Source organism: Capricornis sumatraensis, chromosome 5, assembly GCF_032405125.1.
Source record: "Capricornis sumatraensis isolate serow.1 chromosome 5, serow.2, whole genome shotgun sequence".
Taxonomy (NCBI): Eukaryota; Metazoa; Chordata; class Mammalia; order Artiodactyla; family Bovidae; genus Capricornis; species Capricornis sumatraensis.
In genome coordinates, this window is record NC_091073.1 from 40,417,556 (window position 1) to 40,442,572 (window position 25,017).

Genomic DNA, 25,017 nt, shown 5'->3' on the forward strand with positions numbered 1-25,017 from the left:
GTCACTGCATAGCCTCTGTGCTAAATTGCTCAGTCATGTCCAACTCTGCAAGCCCATGGATCGAGGCTTTTCTGTCCATAGGATTTTCCAGGCAAGAATACTGGAATAGGTTGACATGGTGCTGACAAAGTGAGCACTACATGTATCTATTTAGAAGTTAGTATCCAATCCTTTCAAGTGTTACAGGCAGAGATGAATCTTTTGGAAATGGTCAATTTCAATTATGAAATATTTTGAAGACAACATAAGCATACTAACATGGTAAGTCAGTAAATTGTTGAATATGGAAACTAACTTATCAGACATATTTGTTTTAAAACATTAACTCATAAATTATCTTTTTCAAGTGGAGACATTTTATACAGTTATTTACTTCTCTTCTTTCCCATGTAGCTTTCTGTTATTGGCTTGATCTCTAAGATTAGCACTCAAATTAAAACCAATTTGCAACCCCTAATTATTTTGTAGTGGTTTAATTAGTAGTTTCACCCTAGGTAATTACGTTGAGAAAAATTCTTGGGCTCATCTGGATCCACAGAAAAGATCTGTTTGATTTCTGATGTCTGCCCTGCACACGGATGGCAAGATCAGCTTTGTACATATTTGAGATCCTTCATATCTAGGCTCCAAGGTCTGGAAGAGTACTCCCACCAAAATGAGAGCCTTAAGATCTGTGTCTGGTACATCATACAATGTTAGTTAAAAACTAGTGTTCTGTGGGAATATTTCAGGACAACTGAAATAAGGCAGTTATGCAAGTAACATCTCGGCTTCTGGTATGCCTTATATTGGTAAGTGAAAGAAAAATGTCTATGGTTAATTTTCTAAAGGAGTAATGACAACTGCATCAACTTTTAGAAATAGAGTATGTGTTTTGTTTGCCTTGCACATGCAGTTCTTAATATGGTATGATGCTGGATAGGCAAAGCACCAAAGTGCAAGAGAATGTGTATGTCATTTTACTGTTAATAAATTCAGTGAAGGCAGTGAGAGTATTAATAATCACTGCCATAAAACTTTCCCATTACCTAATGATCAAGACAGCCTTTTATAGAGATTGTGGACTTTGTATCTTCAAGTATAAGGTGTAATTTTTGTCTGAGCATGAGGCAGTTTCACAGTATACTACCTGGGCTATTGAAATAATCTCAAGATCTCAGGTACTTCCTGGGCTTTTGTGTAAACCATATTGATACTTGAAACTATATGTGGAATACTCTATCTCCAATCAGAATTAAAATCTCTGTCTCTGTCTGTAGCTCTTTTTTTCTTACAGTTTTGTCCACTCTGTACCTCTCTACACACACATACACACACAAACATATTCAATCTCTCATATTATATACGTCACTTCAAAAGATAATTAAAAAACAAATACGTTACTTGAACATATTTCTGCCAAATCTATGTAAGTATGTGTGGAAATTTTGTTTCTTTGGCTTTGTTTTTATACTGAATTGCATGAAATTTTGCTGCTTTGTGCTGGAGGCGGTCACGGCAACCCACTCCAGTTTTCTTGCCTGGAGAATCCCCATGGACAGAGGAGCCTGGCGGACTACATGCCGCCCATGGGGTTGCAAAGAGTCGGACATGACTGAGCAACTGAGCACAGCACAGCACATTGTTTATCAACAAGGGATCAAAGGGAATATTAAAAAAATAAATAAATAAACCTTATTCTAATGACTAGGTAGCAAGTAAAAGAAAATTTCACCATAAATGATAATTAAAATGATTGCTTTTAAATACTGGCACAACTTCAGTGATTTTTTTTTCCCTTTTAAGTAAATGTTTAGAGTCTGAAAGATAATCAGATATCTTCTAGATTGTTATTCTTAAGATAATTCTATTTGTGATTCCTAAATTCTTGACAGCAATGTGTCAAAATAAGCCAATATAATTTCAACAACTTTATTTTTATGGCTTGAATGTTTCCTTAAGAAGTAAAATTGTCTTTATGATACTATCTTAGAATTCCTGTGGAATAACAATAATGACCTAGGGATAATTTCTGTTTTTTAACAAGTTTTAGGCTTTATGGGATTGAAGGTGAATCATGAAAAGTGAGATAACATTTTGGGGAAAAATTCTGCTTTGTAAACAGACATTAGAAGATTTATTAATATTGACTTTTGAAGTCCAACAAATTTTCAGTGCTTGAATATCTTTGTATAGCATTTACCCACTAATCAGAAACTCAGTTCTTAGAAGCTTGTCGTTTTAGTATTAATTGCTTCATTTACTAGGGTGACATAATTCAGTTTAAAACTGTATGACTTAAAGTTAATAACTGAAAATGTATAATTAAACCATTTAAACATCTTTTAAAATGTGTGCCCCTTTACAAAGAGAGAACAGAATCTTCAATTACTATTTTACTGTCAAGTCTTTAAGACACAATTAGAGCTGAAACGATTCAACTAAACTGTTCTATTAGAGTTGAAACTATAAGATCAAGTAATTTAAAATACTGGCTCAGAAGTCAAGACTGGTAGGGACTTTTTTCCCACATAGTGCTTCTAGGGCTCCCTGAGCATCCTGGCCCCATCCTCTGTGCTCCCTTCTCCCTAGGTTTATATCTCTGGTGGAAATGCCATTACCCTGTTTACAGAACTGTCTTCTGACTCATATTGTAGACCTCAGTGCCACACCTTACCAGGTGTACAGAAGCCCTTTCGTAGTTATGTGTTTAATGAACAATAAGTAATGAACAGTAAGTAATCTGTGCTAACCTTGGAACTTTGATTTAGACTTCAAAAATGATAAATAAAAAAAGATCGCTTTTACATTTTATCAATCTTTAGATAACTCCTTTTTGAAGCTCTTATAAATATATTAAAAATCAATTTTAGAAACATCATTTATCTCATAATTTACTTCAACTCAAGCACTGAGTACATTGGTTTAAGGTAAAAGAAAGAACCCAGTGATGTTCTTTGTCTTTTTTTTTTTTTTAAGTCACACTTAATATGAAAAAAGTCCTGTATTTCCTTTTTTCTTTTTTTTTTGAATAGTACTAATACCAGTAAGCTATTCAGGTCTGAACAAATCTACAAATATTTATTCTAAATTTATCTCTGAAATATGATTAAATCTGACCATCATATAAAAACAGAAAAGAGCAAGATCTGACATACTGAAAGGATTCAAAGAAATATTAATCTAGATTAGACACCAAACAAAATGAGCTAGTGATTAAACAAGTTGACACATTGTGGATATGCATTCTGTGTACCATTTATTTTTATTCCAATGATACAAAGTTATCCTTTGTAAAATCACTGTTACACAAAAGAATCAGCAAATGTAGCTTTGCAGTATTGCAAGATGAAAGAATTCTTGAGATTGCACAAAGTGCATATATGTAAAAATACTGAACTATATGCTTAAAATAACTAAGGCGATACATTTGATGTTATGCATATTTTATCACAATTAAGAATAATAATAAATAATCAGCAAGATAAAAGATGATATCTTGAGCTTATAAGTTCAAATATGAAACAAAGATTCTATAAATTCAAGATTCCATAAATTCAAGGTGTTATTCAAGGTGTTATTTTTAAAGGGACAAGAAGTATACTCAGTTCAGTGTTTTTGCTGCCTGTGACTAAAAATAAAAATAAATAATAAAATAAAACAACTCGAAGAAACTCTCAAATTTCCTGATAGCTAAGCTACAGTGTTTTATTTTTGCTCTTCATATATTAATTGATTTAGGACTTCTTGATTTCAGATTGATGACAGACTGTTGTCTGTCATCTGGTTTATGCATGGCCCATTTTGATTCATTTACTAATTTACATAATTAAAAACAGCTAAGAAATAAACATCTGAAAACACACCATCCAGAACAAAAGCTAAAATCTGTAATATCCTGTTTTTCTTTTTTTACTGGTAATCTTTTTCTATTTACTAGTCTTGTATAATCATCTGTCTGAATCCTGTATTCATCACTCTTCTGCTTTTGAATCCTGTATTCATCACTCTTCTGCTTTCTTTTTATGTATTTATCGTATGTACATACATATATAAAAAGTGCCTTTTATTTTAGTTGTTTTTAACATTATTCTAAGGAGATTATGCTATTGGTCATTTTGAGGAATATACTTTTTTTGCTAATAATGAAATTGCTGAGGTCCATTCATACTGCTTTTCATTGCGATAGTCCGTTCATATTTTATTGCTGGCTGTTATTCAAAACGTCAGATATGCAGATGATACCACTCTAATGGCAGAAAATGAAGAGGAACTAAAGAGCCTCTTGATGAGGGTGAAGTAGAAGAGTGAAAAAAAAAAAACAGCTTAAAACTAAATATTAAAAAAATTAAGATCATGGCATCTGGCACCATTACTTCACGGCAAACAGAAGGGGGGAAGGGAGAAGTAGTGACAGATTTCCTCTTCTTGGGCTCTAAAATAACTGCAGATGGTGACTGCAGCCATGAAATCAGAAGACAATTGCTTCTTGGCAGGAAAGCTATGACAAACCTAGACAGTGTATTGAAAAGCAGAGCCATTACTCTGTCAACAAAGATCTGAATAATCAAGGCTATGGTCTTCCCTGTGGTCATGTACAGTTGTGAGAGCTGAACCACAAAGAAGGCAAAGCACCAAAGAATCGATGCCTTCAAATTGTGGTGCCAGAGAAGACTCCCGAGAGTCTCTTGGACAGCAAAGAGATCAAACCAGTCAATCTTAAGGGAAATCAACCTTGACTACTCATTGGAAAGGCTGATGATGAAGCTGAAGCTCCAGTATTTTGGTCATCTGATGTGAACAGTTGACTCATTGGAAAAGTTCCTGATGCCGGGAAAGATTGAGGGCAGAAGACAGTGTCAGAGGGTGAGATGGCTGGATGGCATCATGGATGCAATGGACATGAACTTGGGCAAACTTTGGGAGATGATGAGGGACAGGGAGGCCTGGAGTGCTGGAGTCCATGGGGTTGCAAAGGGTTAGATACAACTGGGCATCTGAACAATTGTTCAAAATCACGTGAATGTGTTTTAAACCATTTCTGGACAAACAGCATCTTTATGTCTTTATTGTGAGCCACATCCATGTTAGCTGGTCACCTGAGCCTGCTGCTATATCAACAACCAATATCTGTGCACTCTTTTTCGTTAGATTTGTAGTTGTTAAAATATGCTCTAGGACTTCCCTGGTGGTCCAATGGTTAAGACTCTGGGCTTTCAATGCAGAGGGCTTGGGTTCAATCCATTGTCAGGGAACTAAGATCCCACATGCCATCCGATGTGGCCAAATTTTTTTTTTTTAAATGCTCTAAATGAACAACCTTGCTTTATTTAAAAATCACAGTAATTACATCATATACATCTATTCAAAGAATTTAAGTGCTATTCTATGTTCTCTTTGTTCAGAAATATAAAACCCTGATATCTGACTATGAATATAATATCATATAAACATTAGTGACTTCTAAATCATTTGTTTAATTCCAGGTTTAACAAGTCTCTTTCAGTGTATTCCCTCAGGATATTTTCCTTTTTCCTCACCTATTAAAATATTTTCTGCTAACATTGATGAGAAACATAATGAAAGTTTGTCAGGAACTCTTGGAACATATAAGCTACTCAGAGCTTGACTTTCTTGTTTCTTCTTGCCTATAGCTTAACAAAGAGCAATTCTTTCTGTAAGCTAATGGAGTATTACAACAGTTTTAGGCTTTATTTTGAAAAACTTCCTGGAAGAACTTCTAAAGTTCATTAAAAACAAGACAAATTATTTGTGGTAAATTCAGGACTGTTCAAGCTGATTAAAAGTGATCAATCAAGGAGCCTACTGCCTTTGTCTGTAGGCATTTGCTCAAATAATATTTATTATGTAGTGTTTGAGACCGCCCCCCGCCCCTCCCAGTTCAAGGCACAGACTTTGGGTCATGCTTTGGCTCTGTTTCAAACCAGTCTGATGGCCCTCGACTTGTTGTTTAATGACTATATGAAGAAATTTTCTGACCCCAAAATGGTGAGAATAAGCATAGCTATTTTAAAGGTCACTGAAAGATTTAAATAAGATAATGCTTATCATCCTATTTTAATGTTTAACTAAATGAAAGATGTGTCTCAGTTTTATATGTGTTAAATATTATGAACAATTTCACACTGGTCTTTGACTTGAAGTGATAAATTATGCTTGTGACAGAGAGCCGTTTCTCACACCTCATTGAATGTTTATAGTGCACTACTGCTCTGAGCAAACAGAGAAAAAACAAGCTAAAAAGAATCTCTTAACTATAGCAAATGCTAACCTGAAGTTCTGTTGAAGTCACAATAAGAAGTTATACTACATGATTTATCTATTATTAAATACATTTCAGAAGAAATTATAATATTGACAGATAGAAATGAATGTTTCTGACAGTTTTTTCTTATAATCTTTTTAGAATGATTTTAGAAAATATTTAAATCTCAAAATTCTTAAATCATAGCTAACAATATGCTTTTGGCTTGAAACTCACTCTTTAATTTCACACCCTTTCCTAATTAGAATTGTAGGGTGTTTTAAATATTCAGATTCTAACACACCTTGAAATGTTTTACAGATTTATTGGCCTGCTGCAAAGGAACGGGTGGAATTGTGTAAATTAGCTGGGAAAGATGCCAATGTAAGTATGAGACTTTAAAAAATATCTTTGTTAAACTGGTACTGATATGATAGCAAATATTTATATTAAATTTTATTGAATGAATGGCATTAGTGTATTATTTTTACAACCACACTAATAGTCTGTGTAAAGATTAATATGGTATAAAATATTTCTACTTTGCCAAAATGAATGACATTATTCTCAGAAATTTAGAAATACTACATTTTCTAAAGTGTTAATCCTGATTGTATTTTCTTCACAAAAAATACCAAAAATACATTTTAAATATTTAAAAATAAACTATCAGGAAATACTATATTTCTAGAATTGTGTATTTTTATCTAATCCGTGTATTTTGTCAATGCATACAAAATCATCAGTTGTTGTAGCATTACAAACACACACTTGATATTTAATTTTGGGTGAAATTAAACTTATAACTACAAGAATTCTTTCAAAAGTAGGCATTATAGAGATACTAAGAAAGATCAATTGTCTTGCTTGCTCCGTCCAATTGTGTTGCCTGTTTAAGCTCCTGAGATGCTAAGGCTTTGACCACCACTTCTCATCTGAAAGTTCTGATTCAGGTCAAATTCTCTGTATTCCACCCTGACTTCTTGCATTGTAATGATAGGGAGCATTGCTCTTCTTTGGAAAAATAAGTCACCCCCTGAATATAACTCAAGATGACAAAGTTCCAACTTTGGGCAAAAGCATGGACATCGTGAGGCTTCCTTTGGATCATCCTGGAATGTTTCCCCTCACCACTATAACCCAAAAATATTAAGCTGAGAAGTACCCTTTTATTTAATAACAGCAAGTAGTGTGTGTTGTATGATGGCATAACTAGATTAAAAATGTCTCACTTTAATATTGTGATAAAGGTAAAGCAACATGACATGTTGCTTAATAAATTTAAGGGGAAGCTTAGAAGCCTACCAATCCAAAGTGAAAAATGAAAGTGAAAGTCGCTCAGTTGTGTCTGGACTGTAGCCCACCAGGCTTCTCTGTCTGTGAAATTTTCCAGGCAAGAATACTGGAGTGGGTTGCCATTTCCTTCTCCAGCGGATCTTTCCAACCCAGGGACTGAACCCAGGTCTCCTACACTGGAGGCAGATTCTTTACCATCTGAGCCAGCAGGGAAGCCTCATAACAACTGACTTATTCACTCATTTGTTCATTCATTTACTCAACAAGTATTTATTAAGAGCCTAAATATGTATAGTTATATTCTTGAGTTATATTGATCCATATATCCGATTATGGATCAAAAATATTTCAAAAAAGAAATTCCAGACAGTTTCAAAAAAATAAACTTGAATTTACTGCCTTCTGGCAACTTTTATATAGTATTTACATTGTATTTACAATTGTTTATGTATCATTACATAGTACTAAGTATTATAAGTAATCTAGAGATAAAGTATATGGGAAGATATGTAGAGGTTTTTCTGCCATTTTATATAAAGGACTTGAGCATCTTCAGATTCTTACATCTGTTAGGGTTTTGGAGCCAATTCCCTGAGGATACTGAGGGATGATTGTCCTACAAAACAAAATAATCAAAATGAAAGAAACTTTTGGTTATGCCTGATTTTGTATTCAATCAGTGTTAAATGTGATCTTTTCGGGCACCTAATATTAGCAGAAATATATCAGGGAGTGTTTGTTTCACATGCAACAGGAAAACATTTTTATATTTATTTTACTAGAAATGAAAGAGATTAAACTAATTTAGAATATATTCTTCCTTTCATGTCTCTAATTTCTTCACCCTGTTCAGTGTCAGGTACCCTGGGAGCAGGCGCCCAGGTCTGAAAAAGCCACAGTACTTTTTTTAACTCATGGGGAAAATAGATGCTTTGGTTATGGTTTTTCAAAATCATTTTGTTACATAACAATAGAAGCTTATCATAAACAGTGTGAACATTTCAATGGTTTGTATTTCACTAGTATTGAGTGTCTGATGAAGAGGCAAGAAGGAAAAGGCTGTTTTAAATGTGCTACAATGAAATAGTGTCAGTTTTCCCATGGAATAGATGAGGGATAAGCTCTCAAGGTCAGACAATCAGTGAAGGTTTTAATTGTGTCCGTGTTCTCATTTCAGTATGTTCACTAATTCCAGTTATATAGTAACTCAGTTGCCCCTCTTATTAAGTTAAAGTAAAGAGTGATAAACTTTTTTGATGGTAGTGTCCTAGATAGCACATAAGAACCAGTAAATGGAATCTATTCTTCCAATTCAATTGTATTTGAGAGCTGATAATCACCTCTAACACGTACTGTTAACCTAGGATTAGAGATTTGGGGAGCTTTTCTCTTTTTACTGAAGTCAGTAAAGTTTACTGTTGAAGTATGTAGGAATAATAAAAGTGTCTGTCTCCTTTTTTAATTTGTCCCTTTAAAATAATATTATATTTTAGAGTTAATAAGCATAAGTAACATATTTATAGTACTTACCATGTTCCAGGAACTGCTTTCAATGCTTTATACCTATAATCTTAACTAATCCTTAAGACAATATATTAGATTTTATTATTATTCCTCATTTTCCATATGAGAAGACTGAAACCAGAACAATTAACTGACTTGCCCTATATTATGTATTCAGTAAATAGTGAAGCCAGGAATTAAATCAAGAAGACTTGCCCCACAATCTGTGCTCTTATGAAATACTATAATCTACACATGAAGATTTGAGTTTTATATGTAAGGTCTACAAACTGAATCCCTCAAATCATTTCTTTCTTTACTATCACCATAACACAGATCCTCATTTTACATCATTACATAGATTTTGGTCAACAGAAAACTGAGACTAGTATGTGGTTTTATTATCATCTCTTACTACCTTTGGCATTACCCTCTCTCTCCCTTCTCTAGTAATTTTTACCTATTTCCCAAGAGTGTATTGAGAATTAACAAGTGTTTAGAAAGACTGTCCCTTTACACAATGGTACTATATAACTGAAAAATAGTGAATTATTTACCATAATGAAAGTTAGCTAGTTGGTGTACAGAGGGGGTGGAAGAACAGGATACAAGAGAACTAGTCTTCTTGCTTGAGTACAGTCCACAGTTTTAATCCAGGGAAGGAAGAGGCGACACACACTATTTGGTCTATTTTGTTTCTGTTTAGAATATTATTCAACAGAAAGTCACTAGAGAAATGGCTGGTCCGGCAAAGAAAAGTGGGGTAAACAGCTCAGTCCTGGCAAAAGAATGGATGGGGTGTGGGCAGCCAGGGCTGTTCGTCAGCTTAACTATCAGGGCACACAACCTTGTCAATAGAGACACTGCATAGAGTTAAAGGATCTTCCGTCTCTAAAGTTCTCTGATTACATTTACTTTCCATTTTAAAGAACATCTAAAAGTAAAACAAAGTGTTCACTGCAGAAAGTTTGAAAACTATATAGATCACTGTAAATATTTCTTTCCCCATGAACATTACCCAGAGATAGCTGGTGACATTTTGATGTTTATTCTTCTATCTTATCTGTTTACTATTTTTCAGAATGAAATCATTGTATACATAGTCCCTTAAACATTTTTTTTTTCACTTCACAGACTGCCATGAGCATTTTCCCATGTCATTAAATTCCTTTTTATAACACTACTTTTAATAGCTGCACTGCATTCCTTTATATATTATTTCATCAATCCCCTATTGTTAGAATTTTGATATATATCCAGTTTTTACTATTGTAAATGATGCCACACATGAAAAACCTTATATATAAATATTGTGAACATCTTTGGTTATTGGGTAGAATTACTGGTCAAAGGATATAAAATATTTTATGCATTGTAAAATGGCCCTCCAGAAAGTTTAAGCTTCTTATACTTAAATTAGCAGTACCTGCTCTTAAGAGGGTATATTTCCCAATACCCTTGCTAATATTGTATACAACATATATTTAATGCTTAACATTTCATTCATTAATACATTAATGAATGAAATAAATATATTTAATTTTTGCCAACAAAAACAAAATTATTTTTATTGCTTTTAGCTTGAAGTTCGTTCATTACTATAAGCACTAAATATCTTATATATTTGTAAAATTAAGATTTATATTCATGTATGATTACTTTGTGTCACACTCATGTAAAAAACGTCCTTTCCTAGTTTTCCTATTAGATGTTTAGACTTTTATAGGCACATCTCTCAATTTTTTTCCTTTAATTATTTTTTTTTCCCCTTTCTACCATAGGTGGTAGAAATCTGTTAGTTTTTTTTGTTGTTGTTGTTAAATCACTTTTGAGAGAAATGTGATATCTGGATTTTCATATACTTATTCTGAAGTGTTAACAACATATTACAATTTTTTAATATTATAAGACCAAAACATCTTTGCAGACTGAATTTTAACAGAGGTCTACCTGACAAACCTAAGATATACCACAATGATAGTTCAGTTCAGTTCAGTCACTCAGTCGTGTCTGACTCTTTGCGAACCCATGAATCACAGCACACCAGGCCTACCTGTCTATCACCAACTCCTGGAGTTCACCCAAACTCATGTGCATCAAATCAGTGATGCCTTCCAGCCATCTCATCGTCTGTCGTCTCCTTCTCCTCCTGCTCCCAATCCCTCCCAGCATCAAGGTCTTTTCCAATGAGTCATCCCTTTGCATCAGGTGGCCAAAGTATTGGAGTTTCAGCCTCAGCATTAGTCCTTCCAATGAACACCCAGGACTGATCTCCTTTAGGATGGACTGGTGGTTAGATCTCCTTGCAGTCCAAGGGACTCTCAAGAGTCTTCTCCAATACCACAGTTCAAAAGCAACAATTCTTTAGCGCTCAGCTTTCTTCAGAGTCCAACTCTCACATCCATACATGACCACTGGAAAAACCATAGCCTTGACTAGATGGACCTTTGTTGGCAAAGTAATGTCTCTGCTTTTAAATATGTTATCTAGGTTGGTCATAACTTTCCTTCCAAGGAGTAAGCGTCTTTTAATTTCATGGCTGCAATCACCATCTGCAGTGATTTTGCAGCCCCCCAAAATAAAGTCTGACACTGTTTCCACTGTTTCCCCATCTATTTCCCATGAAATGGTCGGACCAGATGCCATGATCTTCGTTCTCTGACTGTTGAGCTTTAAGTCAACTTTTTCACTCTCCTCTTTCACTTTCATCAAGAGGCTTTTTAGTTCCTCTTCACTTTCTGCCATAAGGGTGGTGTCTTCTGCATATCTGAGGTTATTGATATTTCTCCTGGCAATCTTGATTCCAGCTTGTGCTTCTTCCAGCCCAACGTTTCTCATGATGTACTCTGCATAGAAGTTAAATAGGCAGGGTGACAATATACATCCTTGATGTACTCCTTTTCATATTTAGAACCAGTCTGTTATTCCATGTCCAGTTTCAACTGTTGCTTACTGACCTGCATATAGGTTTCTTAAGAGGCAGGTCAGATGGTCTGGTATTCCCATCTCTTTGACAATTGTCCACGGTTTATTGTGATCCACACAGTCAAAGGTTTTGGCATAGCCAATAAAGCAGAAATAGATGTTTTTTCTGCAACTCTCTAGCTTTTTTGATGGTCCAGTGGATGTTGGCAATGATGTTGCCAACGGATATTTCCAGCAGATGTGGGTGGATGTTGATTTCTGGTTCCTCTGCCTTTTCTAAAACCAGCTTGAACATCTGGAGGTTCACGGTTCATGTATTGCTGAAGACTGGCTTGGAGAATTTTGAGCGTTACTTTACTAGCATGTGAGATGAGTGCAGTTGTACAGTAGTTTGAGCATTCTTTGGCATTGCCTTTCTTTGGGATTGGAATGAAAACTGACCTTTTCCAGTCCTGTGGCCACTGTTGAGTTTTCCAAATTTGCTGGCATATTGAGTGCAGCACTTTCACAGCATCATCTTTCAGGATTTGAAATAGCTCAATTGGAATTCCATCGCCTCCACTAGCTTTGTTCATAGTGATGCTTTCTAAGGCCCACTTGACTTCACATTCCAAGATGTCTGGCTCTAGGTGAGTGATCACACCATTGTGATTATCTTGGTCATGAAGATCTTTTTTGTATAGTTCTTCTGTGTATTCTTGCCACAATGATAGGCATGTGGCAAATTATCAAAAAAACTGAGGATCACAGTATTCTGCAAAATATACTAAACACAAAGACTGACCAGATTCTTAATCATAAGTGTCTTTTCATGTAGCACCTAAATAAATTAAAATAAATGATTACAATTCAGTTATCAGAAACACATATAAAGCTGTATTGGATTTAATTGAATTACATATAAGATTAGGGACTTACAAGTACTTCCGTTTTGCTAATATTTTTCCAAGTATTAAGGGGAAACAAGTTATAGATGATAATACATAGACTAATAGGTATTTGTCTTTGCTCTAAGTATTAAGTTTTATATTTGTTTTATTTATTTAGCTAAATATCTATTTATATATGTGTGTAAGGATGTGTATGGGGCTTCACTAGTGGCTTAGTCATAAAGAATCCACCTGCCGATGCAGGAGACACGGGTTCAATCCCTGGGTTGGAAAGATCCCTGGGAGAAGGAAATGGTAACCCACTCCAGTATTCTTGCCCTGGAACTCTCATGGTGTAAGAAGCATGGCAGGCTACAGTCCATGGGGTCACAAAGAGTTAGATAGGACTTAGCGACTGAATGAATAGCAACAACAGAAAGAAATGTGTATAAGGGTAGATGTTGAAATGAGTAATATTACTTGAAAATATCAGCAAGCCGGTGTGTGTGTGTGCGCATGCTAAGTTGCCTCAGTCATGTCCAGCTCTGTGCAACGCTATGGACTGTAGCCTCCAGTTTACCCAAAAGTCAGTTCTGCACAAAGTTTTCTGATTCATTGGAAAAAACCCTAATGCAATTTCCCAGCCAAGAATACTGAAGTGGGTTGCCATTTCCTTCTCCATCGGATCTTCCCAACCCATTTATCCAACCTGGGACTCCTGCATTAGCAGGCAGATTCTTTCACCACTGAGCCATTACTACTATGTGTGCATGTGTGCTAAGTCGCTTCAGTCCTGTCCGACTCTGTGCGACCTCATGGACTGTGGCCCTCCAGGCTCCTCTGTTCATGGGATTCTCCAGGCAAGAATATTGGAGTGGGTTGCTGTGCCCTTCTCCAGGGGATCTTTCTGAATTCTCTTAAGTCTCCTGCATTGGCAGGTGTTTTCTTTACCACTAGTGCCACCTGGGAAGCCCAGAAGATTGGTACTTGTTTTTAATTCTGTCTTTTTCAGTCTGTCTTATAGTGGAGAGTTGAGGAGGTAGGAAAGAGAGTAGGTAAAAAGCATAGGAAGGAAAGAGAAATTCAGTTCTCCTCCAAGGTTGAGTATATCACTCACTGAGTTGAATTGTTTGATCATGTGCAACAACCCTTACCATTGTGGCAATACCTATAAATTAGTCAGCTTTCAGGGAAAATTAAAAATGCTGCCTCTCAGAGTTTTCTTTCTTCATGCCTCACAGAATTACACCACTCTTAGTAGCTATGCAGGTTGCTAAGTGAATTAAATCAAGTTAATTATTGCTCGTGCTATTTAAGCAAAACTTAATGAAACTTGTGCACAAAAAGAAAACACAGAATCTTTGAGCCTTAAAAAATGTTATAAATTAAAAGAGAAAGACTTTTGTTTCACTTGAGGCACTAGTGTTTGGCTGAAATGACCACCCTAGGCAAACTTTGAAATAAGAGACTTTATCTTTTAGAATCTCTTCCCACATTTCTTTCCTTCAGGCAACCAATGTCTTTTCATTGCCTCCAGTTTTCTTAGAGAACTGCCTGCCATCAACTTCATCGACTATTGTGTCTGACTATTTGTGACCCCATGGACTGCAGCACACGAGGATTGCCTGTCCCTCACCATCTCCTGTTTTCCCAAGTCCCTCACCATCTCCTGTTTTCCCTAGTTCATGTTCGTTATATCTGTGGTACAATCCAACCATCTCATCCTCCATCTCCCTCTTCTCCTTCTGCCTTCAATCTTTCCCAGCATTAGGGTTTTTTCCAATGAATCAGAAAACTTTGGGCAGAACTGACTTTTGGGTAAACTGAGTCAGAAAATTCAGGATTGTCCCTACAGTGTTCTATTCCATGGCAGCCCAGTCTGAGAGAAGGGAGGAATTTCATAAACAAATCCTTGGTAATATCTCACCAAGTCAGGAACTAGCATAATGGGTTACTTTCCAGGGCTGGCTGCATCTTAATAAAGTACTCCCAGAAAAGTTAAAGGATGTGGAATGTTTTAGGTGTGATTCAGAGGTTTTTCTTTATCATCACTCAAATTGTATCTCCTTTGTGTGTGATGTTTCACTCTGGGCCTTATTTGCCGTTTTAAACAGTGCTGTGTCTCACAGTCTCTAATCTCTTAGACTTTGTAATTTATAACTCGAAAGGCAGTTGTTTTATTTCTTTATACAAATATTTATTTCAAACTCTTGTAAAATTACTGTGTTAGTCGGCTTGAGCTACCATAACAAAATACCATAAACTAGGCTGCTTTAACAACAGCCATTTATTTCTGACAATTCTGGAGCCTGGGAAGTTCAAGATCAAAGTGCAGGCCAACTTTGTTTCTAGGGAAGATTCTCTTCTTGGCTCATAGGTGGCCGTCATCTGGTGGTTTCTGCACAGGGCAGAGAGAGTGAGAGCAAGTGCCCTGGTCGTTTCTTATAAAGGCCTGAATCCTATCAGGAGGATTCCAGCCTCCTGACCTCTTCTAAGGCTATTGCTATTATTCAGTTGCCAAGTTGTGTCTAACTATTTGTGACCCCATGGACTGCAGCACACAAGGCTTGCCTGTCCCTCACCATCTCCTGGAGTTTTCCCAAGTTCATGTTCATTATATCTGTGGTACCATCCAACCATCTCATCCTCCATCTCCCTCTTCACCTTCTGCCTTCAATCTTTCCCAGCATTCGGGTTTTTTCCAATGAATCAGCTGTTCACATCAAGTGGCCAATGTATTGGAGATTCAACATTAGTCATTCCAAAGAGTATTCTGGTTGATTTCCTTTAAGATTGACTAGTTTGATCTCTTTACTTTCCAAGGGACTCCCAAAAGACTTCTAGCTATTTACTTCCTAAAAACCTGACCTCCAACCACCATCACCCTGGAGGCATTAGGGTTTCAACCTATGAATTTGGGGAGGACATAAATATTCACTCCATAACCATTCTTCTCTAAATTCTATGACTCTGGTGAAACAGAGCTTTTGAAAAATGATGTAATTACTAGCAGTGAGTCAATCCCACCTCACTCCAGGCATATCCATCTACACTTTTCCCCTCCCTGTGTACTATTCCTTGTATAGATTTTACCCTTGTGTAAGCCTCTTCGTGGGGAAAAGACTAATAAGTAGAAGTCCCTTCACTGAACATGAATGAGCAAGATGAAGGCTGGAGAATATTAGAATCTCTTACCCTACCAGTGAAGCCATCATTAGAATTTATCTGATGATCACCTACATTTTTACTCTTTTTCACCCTGGCTTATTTCATGTTACTGAGACATTTGTTCAAAACCATTAGTAGGGTGAATTTTCTCTCTGAATTAAGTTTTCACTTGTGACTGTCTAACATGATATAAAAGAACATGAAGCTAGTTTTCTACAGTGCTTTTATGTCAATAAAAAATAAATTCTCTTCATCAGATACCTCGATGGAAGTGTGAAAAACATATAATATGATTTTGTTAAGATTGTCTGCCAGATAAATTGTCTCAATGAATATAAAATTTTCCTTTCTTAGGAATCTACATATAATACTTATATGAGAACATATATTAAATGTATGAAAATATTCAGGATATTAAGGATTCTACAGTATGGTTTGCATATGCTAAAATAGGGCTTTCTTTTTTTGCAGCACAAATGTGTAACCATATGTAGTTTTCCTGCTGCTATTAGAGAATTCTGACTCTCCCTACATGATAAACATCCTTCTATTCTATGGCTAACTGAGGGACTGACTGATACTGTCCTCTCATTTAGTCTTAAGCAACTGCTTTGTTTGTAAGGGAGCAGAGAGCAGAAAACTCAGTAAGTTAGTTCTTTATAGCATTTTTCTGGGTAGAATGTGCAGATTTTATTCACTAGGATCTACAAATTCTTGAGACACGAGATTGCTAAGCCAGCTGGACAAAAAAGACTAGGTACTAGAAACTCTGTACCACAGCTATGCAGAAATCGCTCTTTCCTCGAAAATCAGAACAGCCACTGAGAAACATTATTTTGTATAGATCAAAATCAGAGTATGTGATAAGCAATTATTAAGTGTTATAGTCTTTATTTTAATCCACATAACAATCATAATCCTACCAGCTAAGTTATCATCTGTCATTAAAAATATTTAATTAAAAAAATCATCCTACCAGTTGGTTTTTATCTTTTTTTATTTTTTAATATTCTCCTCCTAACAACCCTAATGACAACAGGGACCTGATGGGTGAAGGACCTGTGGCCATTCAGGCAAGAGAAAATGGATCTTTTCTCAATCACAGTGATTTCATAGTTTTCCAACCTCCTTAGTAAACACTTGTCCATCTCCTAGGTAGAGCTGATTTAAAATAAAACCGTACTATTGCCCAGTGTTTTCTTGGAGTCTTTGGGTCCAAGAATCATGAAGTTAGTTAAAAATTGTTTCCAGTAATTATGTAAAGATAAGGGATGGCTTAGAGAAGATGAATTGAAAATAATAAGAATGACTATTCTGAAAAATGGAGTCACTATTTACAAGCAGTTCGGGGATAGAAAATAATTAAGTTATAAAGATACACATTTTAAAGAATACTTTTAGGCCCAAGCATTTGGAAAAGAGGCAGAAATATTAAGTCTCTTAAAATTTTGACATGGCATAAAAAAACCCACTCCAGTACTCTTGGCTGGAAAATCCCATGGATAGAGGAGCTTGGAAGGCTGCAGTCCATGAGGTCGCTAAGAGTCGGACGTGACTGAGCGACTTCACTTTCACTTTTCACTTTCATGCATTGGAGAAGGAAATGGCAACTCACTCCAATATTCTTGCCTGGAGAATCCCAGGGACTGCAGAGCCTGGTGGGCTGCCGTCTATGGGGTCACACAGAGTCGGACACGACTGAAGTGACTTAGCAAAGCAAAGCAAAAAATATTTATGGAAGAAACAGAAGTTCTTGGAATAAGCTGGACTTAAGCTAAATCTTAAAGGCTCAGTTGCTGCTGCTAAGTCGCTTCAGTCGTGTCTGACTCTGTGCAACCCCAGAGACAGCAGCCCACCAGGCTCCCCCGTCCCTGGGATTCTCTAGGCAAGAACACTAGAGTGGGTTGCCATTTCCTTCTCCAATGCATGAAGGTGAAAAGTCAAAAGTGAAGTCACTCAGTCATGTCCGACTCTTAGCGACCTCATGGACTGCAGCCTTCCAGGCTCCTCCATCCATGGGATTTTCCAGGCAAGAGTACTGGAGTGGGGTGCCATTGCCTTCTCCGTAAAGGCTCTGTAACATTGAAAAAAACGGAAATAAAGTGGCAGGGCATTCTAGGAAATAAGAATGGAATAATATATGGGAAGACATCTGTGTTAAGTGTTATGTTTACTGTAGCTGATTCAGTTGAAACTGCACACAGTAAGATCTATATGGGACAGAAAATGAAGGAACATCAGAGCATAATATTTGGTTTGGGTTTGGTTCTGTAGGTAATTCTTGAAATTACCTCTTTGGTAATGGATACCTCTTTCATACTCTGTATATATTCATTCTGTAGGTCCCACTGAGTCCTACTGTAGAAATGTGCATTCTAGTACTCTGGTTACTTCAAAGCCATAAAACTTCAAAAAAAGCTTCAAGTCATAGTTTCTAATTTGTTTTGTCTCCTTTGCTAAGTCAGGTGTTAAGCATTTCTCATAAATCTTTTTTATTTTAGCACTTATTTTTGATGATTAATCTACTTGGAAAGCAGGTGGTATGAATGATACCTTGAAATACCTGAATTATATGCTAATGCTTTTATGTTTTTTATGCCCAATAGACAGAATGTGCAAATTTCATCAGAGTACTTCAACCCTATAACAAAACTCACGTTTATGTGTGTGGAACTGGAGCGTTTCATCCAATATGTGGATATATTGATCTTGGAATCTACAAGGAGGTAATATTGTGAAATAGCATGAAAACAATTTACTATAATAGCTTATTACTTACTGCCTATGACATAAAATAAGTAGATTTGAATATAAAAATTGAATCATTTTCTGTATGAACTAAGAACTTATGTTTCCAACCACTTAATAGATTATTACCATTTTGATTATCTGCTTTATCCACCAAATAAAAACTTCTTCTATTAAAAGTTTTCTAGTGACATGATGAAAATTAATAGTGTAAAGTGTTGAAAGTACTTGTTTTCTAGGCTCTATGTACAGCTTTATTTCCTCTTGAGCTTCCTATATAAGTAGATCTATTTATGATGTTGGTGTTGGTAAAGATTTGTTTCCTGTAAGACCTTGTGACAGAATGGTATCTTCTAAATAACTTAATTTTTCCCATCCGACAAATTTGACCTGTTGCATATGTTTACAATAGCAGACACTAAATATAGATAATTTTAATGATTTTCTTAAAATTGTATAGTTAGTTGTTATCATACTTGTTATCATACTGGACTTATTTCTGCCAGACCAAATTTGCATAGTGGAAATGTAGGAAGTATTAATTAGGAGTAATGCATTCCATCTATCAATGAGCATTTCAATAAATGAGAAACATACCTATTGCAATAGTTTAATCAACATTAATTTGTTAGAGTACTTTCTTTGTGTCATGGACTGTGCCAGGTACTTTACATGGATTGTTTTTTGGAATTTCACAACACTCTTAATGAAGTTTGTATCTTTATAACTCCCGTTCGCAAATTAGTGAAAGTAGAATCTCAGTGGAATGAAATAACATGCATAAGATTACCCAGCTGATAAATGGCCTAGCAAGGAATTGAACTCAAGTAGTCTATCTCAGGAGAAGGAAATGGCAACCCACTCCAGTACTACTGCCTGGAAAATCCCACGGACAGAGGAGCCTGGTAGGCTAAAATCCACCGGGTCGCAAAGAGTCAGACACAACTGAGCGACTTCACTTTCACTTTTCAAGGGAGGAAGAGGAGAAGGCAATGGCAACCCACTCCAGTACTCTTGCCTGGAAAATCCCATGATCAGAGGAGACTGGTAGGCTGCAGTCCATGGGGTCGCGAAGTGTCGGACACGACTGAGCGACTTCACTTTCACTTTTCACTTTCATGCATTGGAGAAGGAAATGGCAACCCACTCCGGTGTTCTTGCCTGGAGAATCCCAGGGACGGGGGAGCCTGGTGGGCTGCTGTCTATGGGATCGCACAGAGTCGGACATGACTAAAGTGACTTAGCAGCAGCAGCAGCAGCAGCAGCAGTCTATCTCTAGAGCAAGCATGCCCATCTGAGCTTTAGAATCTGTACTCTAAAGCATTACTTTGTATAGCTTGATGGGTTACACTGTCATCCTTATGTTTATGTATATACTTCTTGTGACTAACCACACATATTTTAAGGAAATTTGGATGTGTGTTTGAAAGTAAAGTCTGGGCTCATAGTACAGGTTTCTTTGCATTGATTTAACTGATTCAAGCAGAGATTAAACCCATAACTGTGGCTGGATAAATTTTTCTCTTTAACCAACTTGTCTAACCAGCCCAGACTCAATGGTTTGACAGTAAAGCAACCCTGATAGTTAAATCTCTGAACCACTAGGAGACTTGGCAACTTGAATCCATCATTCTTTGTTGCTGGTGTAATGTTCTCTTGCCTGGCTTTGATGAAGGGTAATATATAACAGTGGCTCATAGCATAGGGTGTAATTATATGAGATAGCCCCACAGCTTGAATGTATTTTGAGGCCTGGGGCTAAAGGCCAAACTCCAAACCTGCTGAGGGATACAAATAATGTTCTTTAACTTCTAAAACTCACAAGTACTGAAAGGGAATTTAGAAGGAGCTAATTACTTAGCTTGATACTGTCAAAAAGCCCTGGGGCCATCAAACTTACAGGTTCTGTAAATGAGAAAGTTATAAGTGAACAGGGGTATTAAGCCTTGTGAGTTTTTCACTAGTCAGGAAGACAGGTAATTGTATGGCAACACTGCCTGAAGACTGTCCACTTATGAAATGAGTTATTAGTCCCAGGATTCACTGTCCAGCTCAGAGGGAAGGCATGACATTCTCAAATAGATAAAGTTGCTTCTAAGATGACTTAGAAGGGGGAACAGTAATACAGAGATGGAGGAGAGAAGGGTGTAGAGTCCCCCTTCTTGGGGGACACTCTTTTGTGTTGGGGGCAACGAGAAGAAAGAGGAAGCAGCTGAAATGAATCCCAGATTTCTGTCTTTGGCAATGAGCTGGAGAATAGTGTTATTTATTGAGGTGAGACAAGTAACAAATTTGTGGGGAAAATGGTGAGTTAGTTTTATACATTCTGCTTTTGAGAAATGCTCTTTAGGTCATGCCAAGTGGGCAGTTGGATCTGGATTTCAGGACAGAAGTCAGGGGCTGTTGACAACTACTGAGAATTTGAACATGGGGAGCCAGAGTTTGAATTATGGCCCCTGTCATTTACCAGCTCCATGGCCTTCTGCATATACTTTCTAAGCTCCTGTTTATTCAGCAGAAGGATGATGACAATAATAGTAACTCACAGAGTTATTTTAAGAATAAAATAAGAAAATGATTGCGTGGGCTTTGGCATATCACTTGCTCCATTCTGGTCACTTAATATTCAGCTGTATTAGGCAACAAGAACACAGAAAGGTAAAAAGGCAAGTATTTCCAAAGTATGTATATGAACTTTATTTAAAAATAATGTCTGCCATCTATCTATCTACTCTATACTACTGGGGGTGCCTGATAGGTTTTTAATAGTTAGCTTGGAAACATGTTCTTTCCTTTGGAATCTCCCTTTGCTACTGCAAACCTCATATTTAAATATTAATAGTATTCGTAATTAATATGATATTAACAATAACTTTGCCTAGTTGTTGTGATGATGAAAATTTCCATTCTTTTCTTCTTCTGTCTGTATTTCAACAGTATTTCTCTGTGTGTAGTTTGGACAGGTGCTTTTTGTGTAATGAATTAGGTGGGACCAATCTTATAAAATTAAAATTGTCTCAAAAGTTAAAATGTCATGTAATTCAGTTTATCTCAGGAAGTCCATTGTATCAGCCTTTATTTCTGACATCATTTTCCTGTTGGTGTCCTTGACTCTGGCTCAAGGAAACCTGCTTTCCTGTTCTCTCCTTTCTCCAGGAGATTATAAGGGAGACCTTGTCCTTAGCTTCCACAGATAACAATTTTATGGGCTTATCTTGAGAATTTCATGAAATATTACATTTTGACAACAGGAGTCTGTACAATTATAAGGATTTATCTAGGACTTTGCATCAACTATGACATTGTCCCAGATACTTTCTTGGGTTTTCTTTTTTAGCTTTTTACGATAATCTTCTGGCACACCAGAATTCAGTTTACTTTTTCCCTTTACAACGTCCCATTATAGGCTTTAGAGTCAACAGTTCTGTTTGACCTGTGGAGAATAATGTGCCCTTAATGATATTTAAACATTCTTAAGGGCTGTGTTCTGTAGGTGTTTTTTCCTGACATATCTCTAGCCCCATCCACAGTTGGGAAACATTCCCTAAAAGTGTTCTCATTGGACTTTTTTCATGCCTAGGCGCCACTATCACAACTTATCATTAGCTGAACTGTTCTAACTAAACATACTTGAGCTTGATCATGTTACATGGTCATGGTGAGTCTATAGATTAATTTCAGCACATTTTTAAATCCATGAATTTGAAATCCTGAGGTTAGATTTGTTAAGAGCATGAACTTTGGAGACAGCCCCGAGTTCAAGCTCTTCCTCTGCCTCTTATTCATTATGTGATACTGAACAAGATCCTTCTCCCTTTTACTCTCAATATTCCTTTTGTAAAGCTGGAATTCATAAAGTTGCCACGTCTTTACATTTATGGTGACAATTCAATGAGATAATGTACATGAAATTCCTGCTCATGGTTATTATGTATTAACATTAAATACAATTAAGGTATTAAAGCTTGTTTTCTTAAAACTATTAAATAGCAATCATTATTCATGCTATTTAAATTAGTATTGCTATTTTTTAAATAAGGCAGTAGTTACTGTTAGTATTGTTTAAAAGAAAAAGACGTGAAATGTCACATCATACAAAAGGAATAATCCAAATAATCAATTTTTTTCTCTCCCTTTTGCTTCTTTGCTTACTTTCTAGATAAGTGGCACTGAATGATTTCTTTTAATTGCATATGTGTTCTGATATAACTCTGTAGATATGCCTTCTAGAGAGAATGTCAGAAATGCTGAATTTTGCTAGTGCGTTTGTAGGCTGAATCATCAGTCTTTTTGTGGATGGTAGTGTTGTCATTGTTATGAAACACTCAAACTCATGGGGCCATATTCATTATACATTCATATTTTTCTTGGAAAGTTCAACCTAAGATTTTTTTTTTTTCCCCTGACCATTAAAAGTCTGGCAATGCCATTCTGTCTGTGGCCACTATTATAAAAATAAATGTTTCTGCCAAAATAACTGTGTGGCTTTAATGTGCATAGTGTTTTCATAATAGTGAAAATACTACGTTGGAATTTTTTTTGCCCACATGTATCAATAGCTCTGAAAATGAACTGCCTGCCTTACAACACTTTTATGTCACTAAAATTACAAAATATCATAAGGCTTAAGTAATATGGTATAGTTGCAGATGCTTAGGTAGATAGACCATCATAGTTCTGAAAGTATGATTATTAAATTTATTTCTTAGAGGAGGAAACTGGCTTATTAGACTCAATATTAGTTATTAGACTTAAGAAATAGGATTGCTTGATAGCAATTTTGATGATGATAGTGGTCCAGGCTAAATGAATTGATGAAGGCATTGAAAAATTCATTCATTATTATAATTACTACTTAGGGCAAATGGAGATCAAAACATGGGAATTGAGTCTTGACAGAAATAATATTTGTGGAAGAGTTAAGAAGCACAGTTTGATGTGCATGCTATATGTTCAGTTTTTGTTGAATTAATGAGTTAGAATTTAGTTCTTATCCCCTACGTTCTTGATAATTCTCATATTTTTAAAAAAATCACACTTGTGTTAATATTTCTCTTAACAGGAAGTTATTTTCAAACTAGACACACACAATTTGGAGTCTGGCAGACTGAAATGTCCCTTTGATCCTCAGCAGCCTTTTGCTTCAGTAATGACAGGTAAGAGCAGCAAAGGATACTTCTTGCTTTTAGGTGTTTTTCTAAAAAAGGATGTGTGTAGATTCAACCACACTGTCTTAGTGAGTTAAAGATTATTTTGGATTAATCATCCACTGACTGTTTGGTGGTAGTTTTTTAGTGTCACGTCTCTCTGTATTTAGCTCCTTATCCATAAAATGAGTCTCTAGTAATCCTTAATGTCTGCACAGTTACATTTTAAATGAACTTCAGATTGAAAAGGCTGAAATGCGTTTAATGCAAACGACATTCATGTGTGCTATAATTTTACATATAGATAACTCAGATTTTCTTATATTTAGCTTATATATCTCTATTTGGTTCATTATGGCAGTTAAATTTAGCAGTTCCTTGAACATAATATATTATAAAATATATTGAATATTTGAGTGGGAGAAGTAATAATAAGATGTAAGTGGATAAATTAATAAGACAAATAAATCAAACTATAGAGCACAGACAATAGAATGTTGTAACTCCTCAATTTCACCATAACCTGATTGTATTAATAGAAATGTGAAATTTTTGCTGGCATATTCAGTTTTCTCTTGCTTTGCATACATCATAAATTCTCTTACGGGGGGAACATCATGTTTAAAGAAGGTGGTACTGTGTGGTCTGAAGTCTTTTCTGAAGACTATCAACATGACCTCTGACCTCTAAGTTTCAGCCATTATAAGGACTACTTTTGTCTTGGTTTTGTTCATGACTTTAGTCTCTTTTTATTTAGCTTGTCCATCAGGTGTTTGAATAGGCTATCAAGAGTGACACACCATGACATTTTAATTTTCACTTTGTGAGAACCAGTGCTCTTCTTTGAAGTGAAAGTGTGTGTGTTTTGAAAATTATGTGACTAATGTTCAGTCATTATCCTCAGAAAGTGAGGTCGATGATTTGTGACTGATCCGCTAAATGGAATTGACACACCTTTAACAATAGACTGTAGACATTGGTGACCCCTGAACCTCTAAGTAATTTAAGTACAATGAAGACGGTTTTAAAACCTGGATATAGAGATCCAACTTTTATGTTGAAATATACTTTTTTTTTTCCTGGCAAAATGAATGTTTGCAGTTTTATATTTCAAATT

At 35.9% G+C, this 25,017-nt stretch overlaps 1 protein-coding gene across 1 annotated transcript in view; it reads left to right on the forward strand.

The window, feature by feature from the left end:
• The window catches only part of SEMA3D (semaphorin 3D), a 144,360-nt gene that overhangs the window by 33,266 nt on the left and 86,077 nt on the right, over positions 1 to 25,017 (forward strand). Inside the window, exons 3-5 of the mRNA XM_068973015.1 lie at positions 6,566 to 6,628; positions 18,612 to 18,731; positions 23,816 to 23,909. Of these exons, the coding sequence (XP_068829116.1) occupies positions 6,566 to 6,628; positions 18,612 to 18,731; positions 23,816 to 23,909 (277 nt within the window). The remainder of the gene's footprint in view (positions 1 to 6,565; positions 6,629 to 18,611; positions 18,732 to 23,815; positions 23,910 to 25,017) is intronic.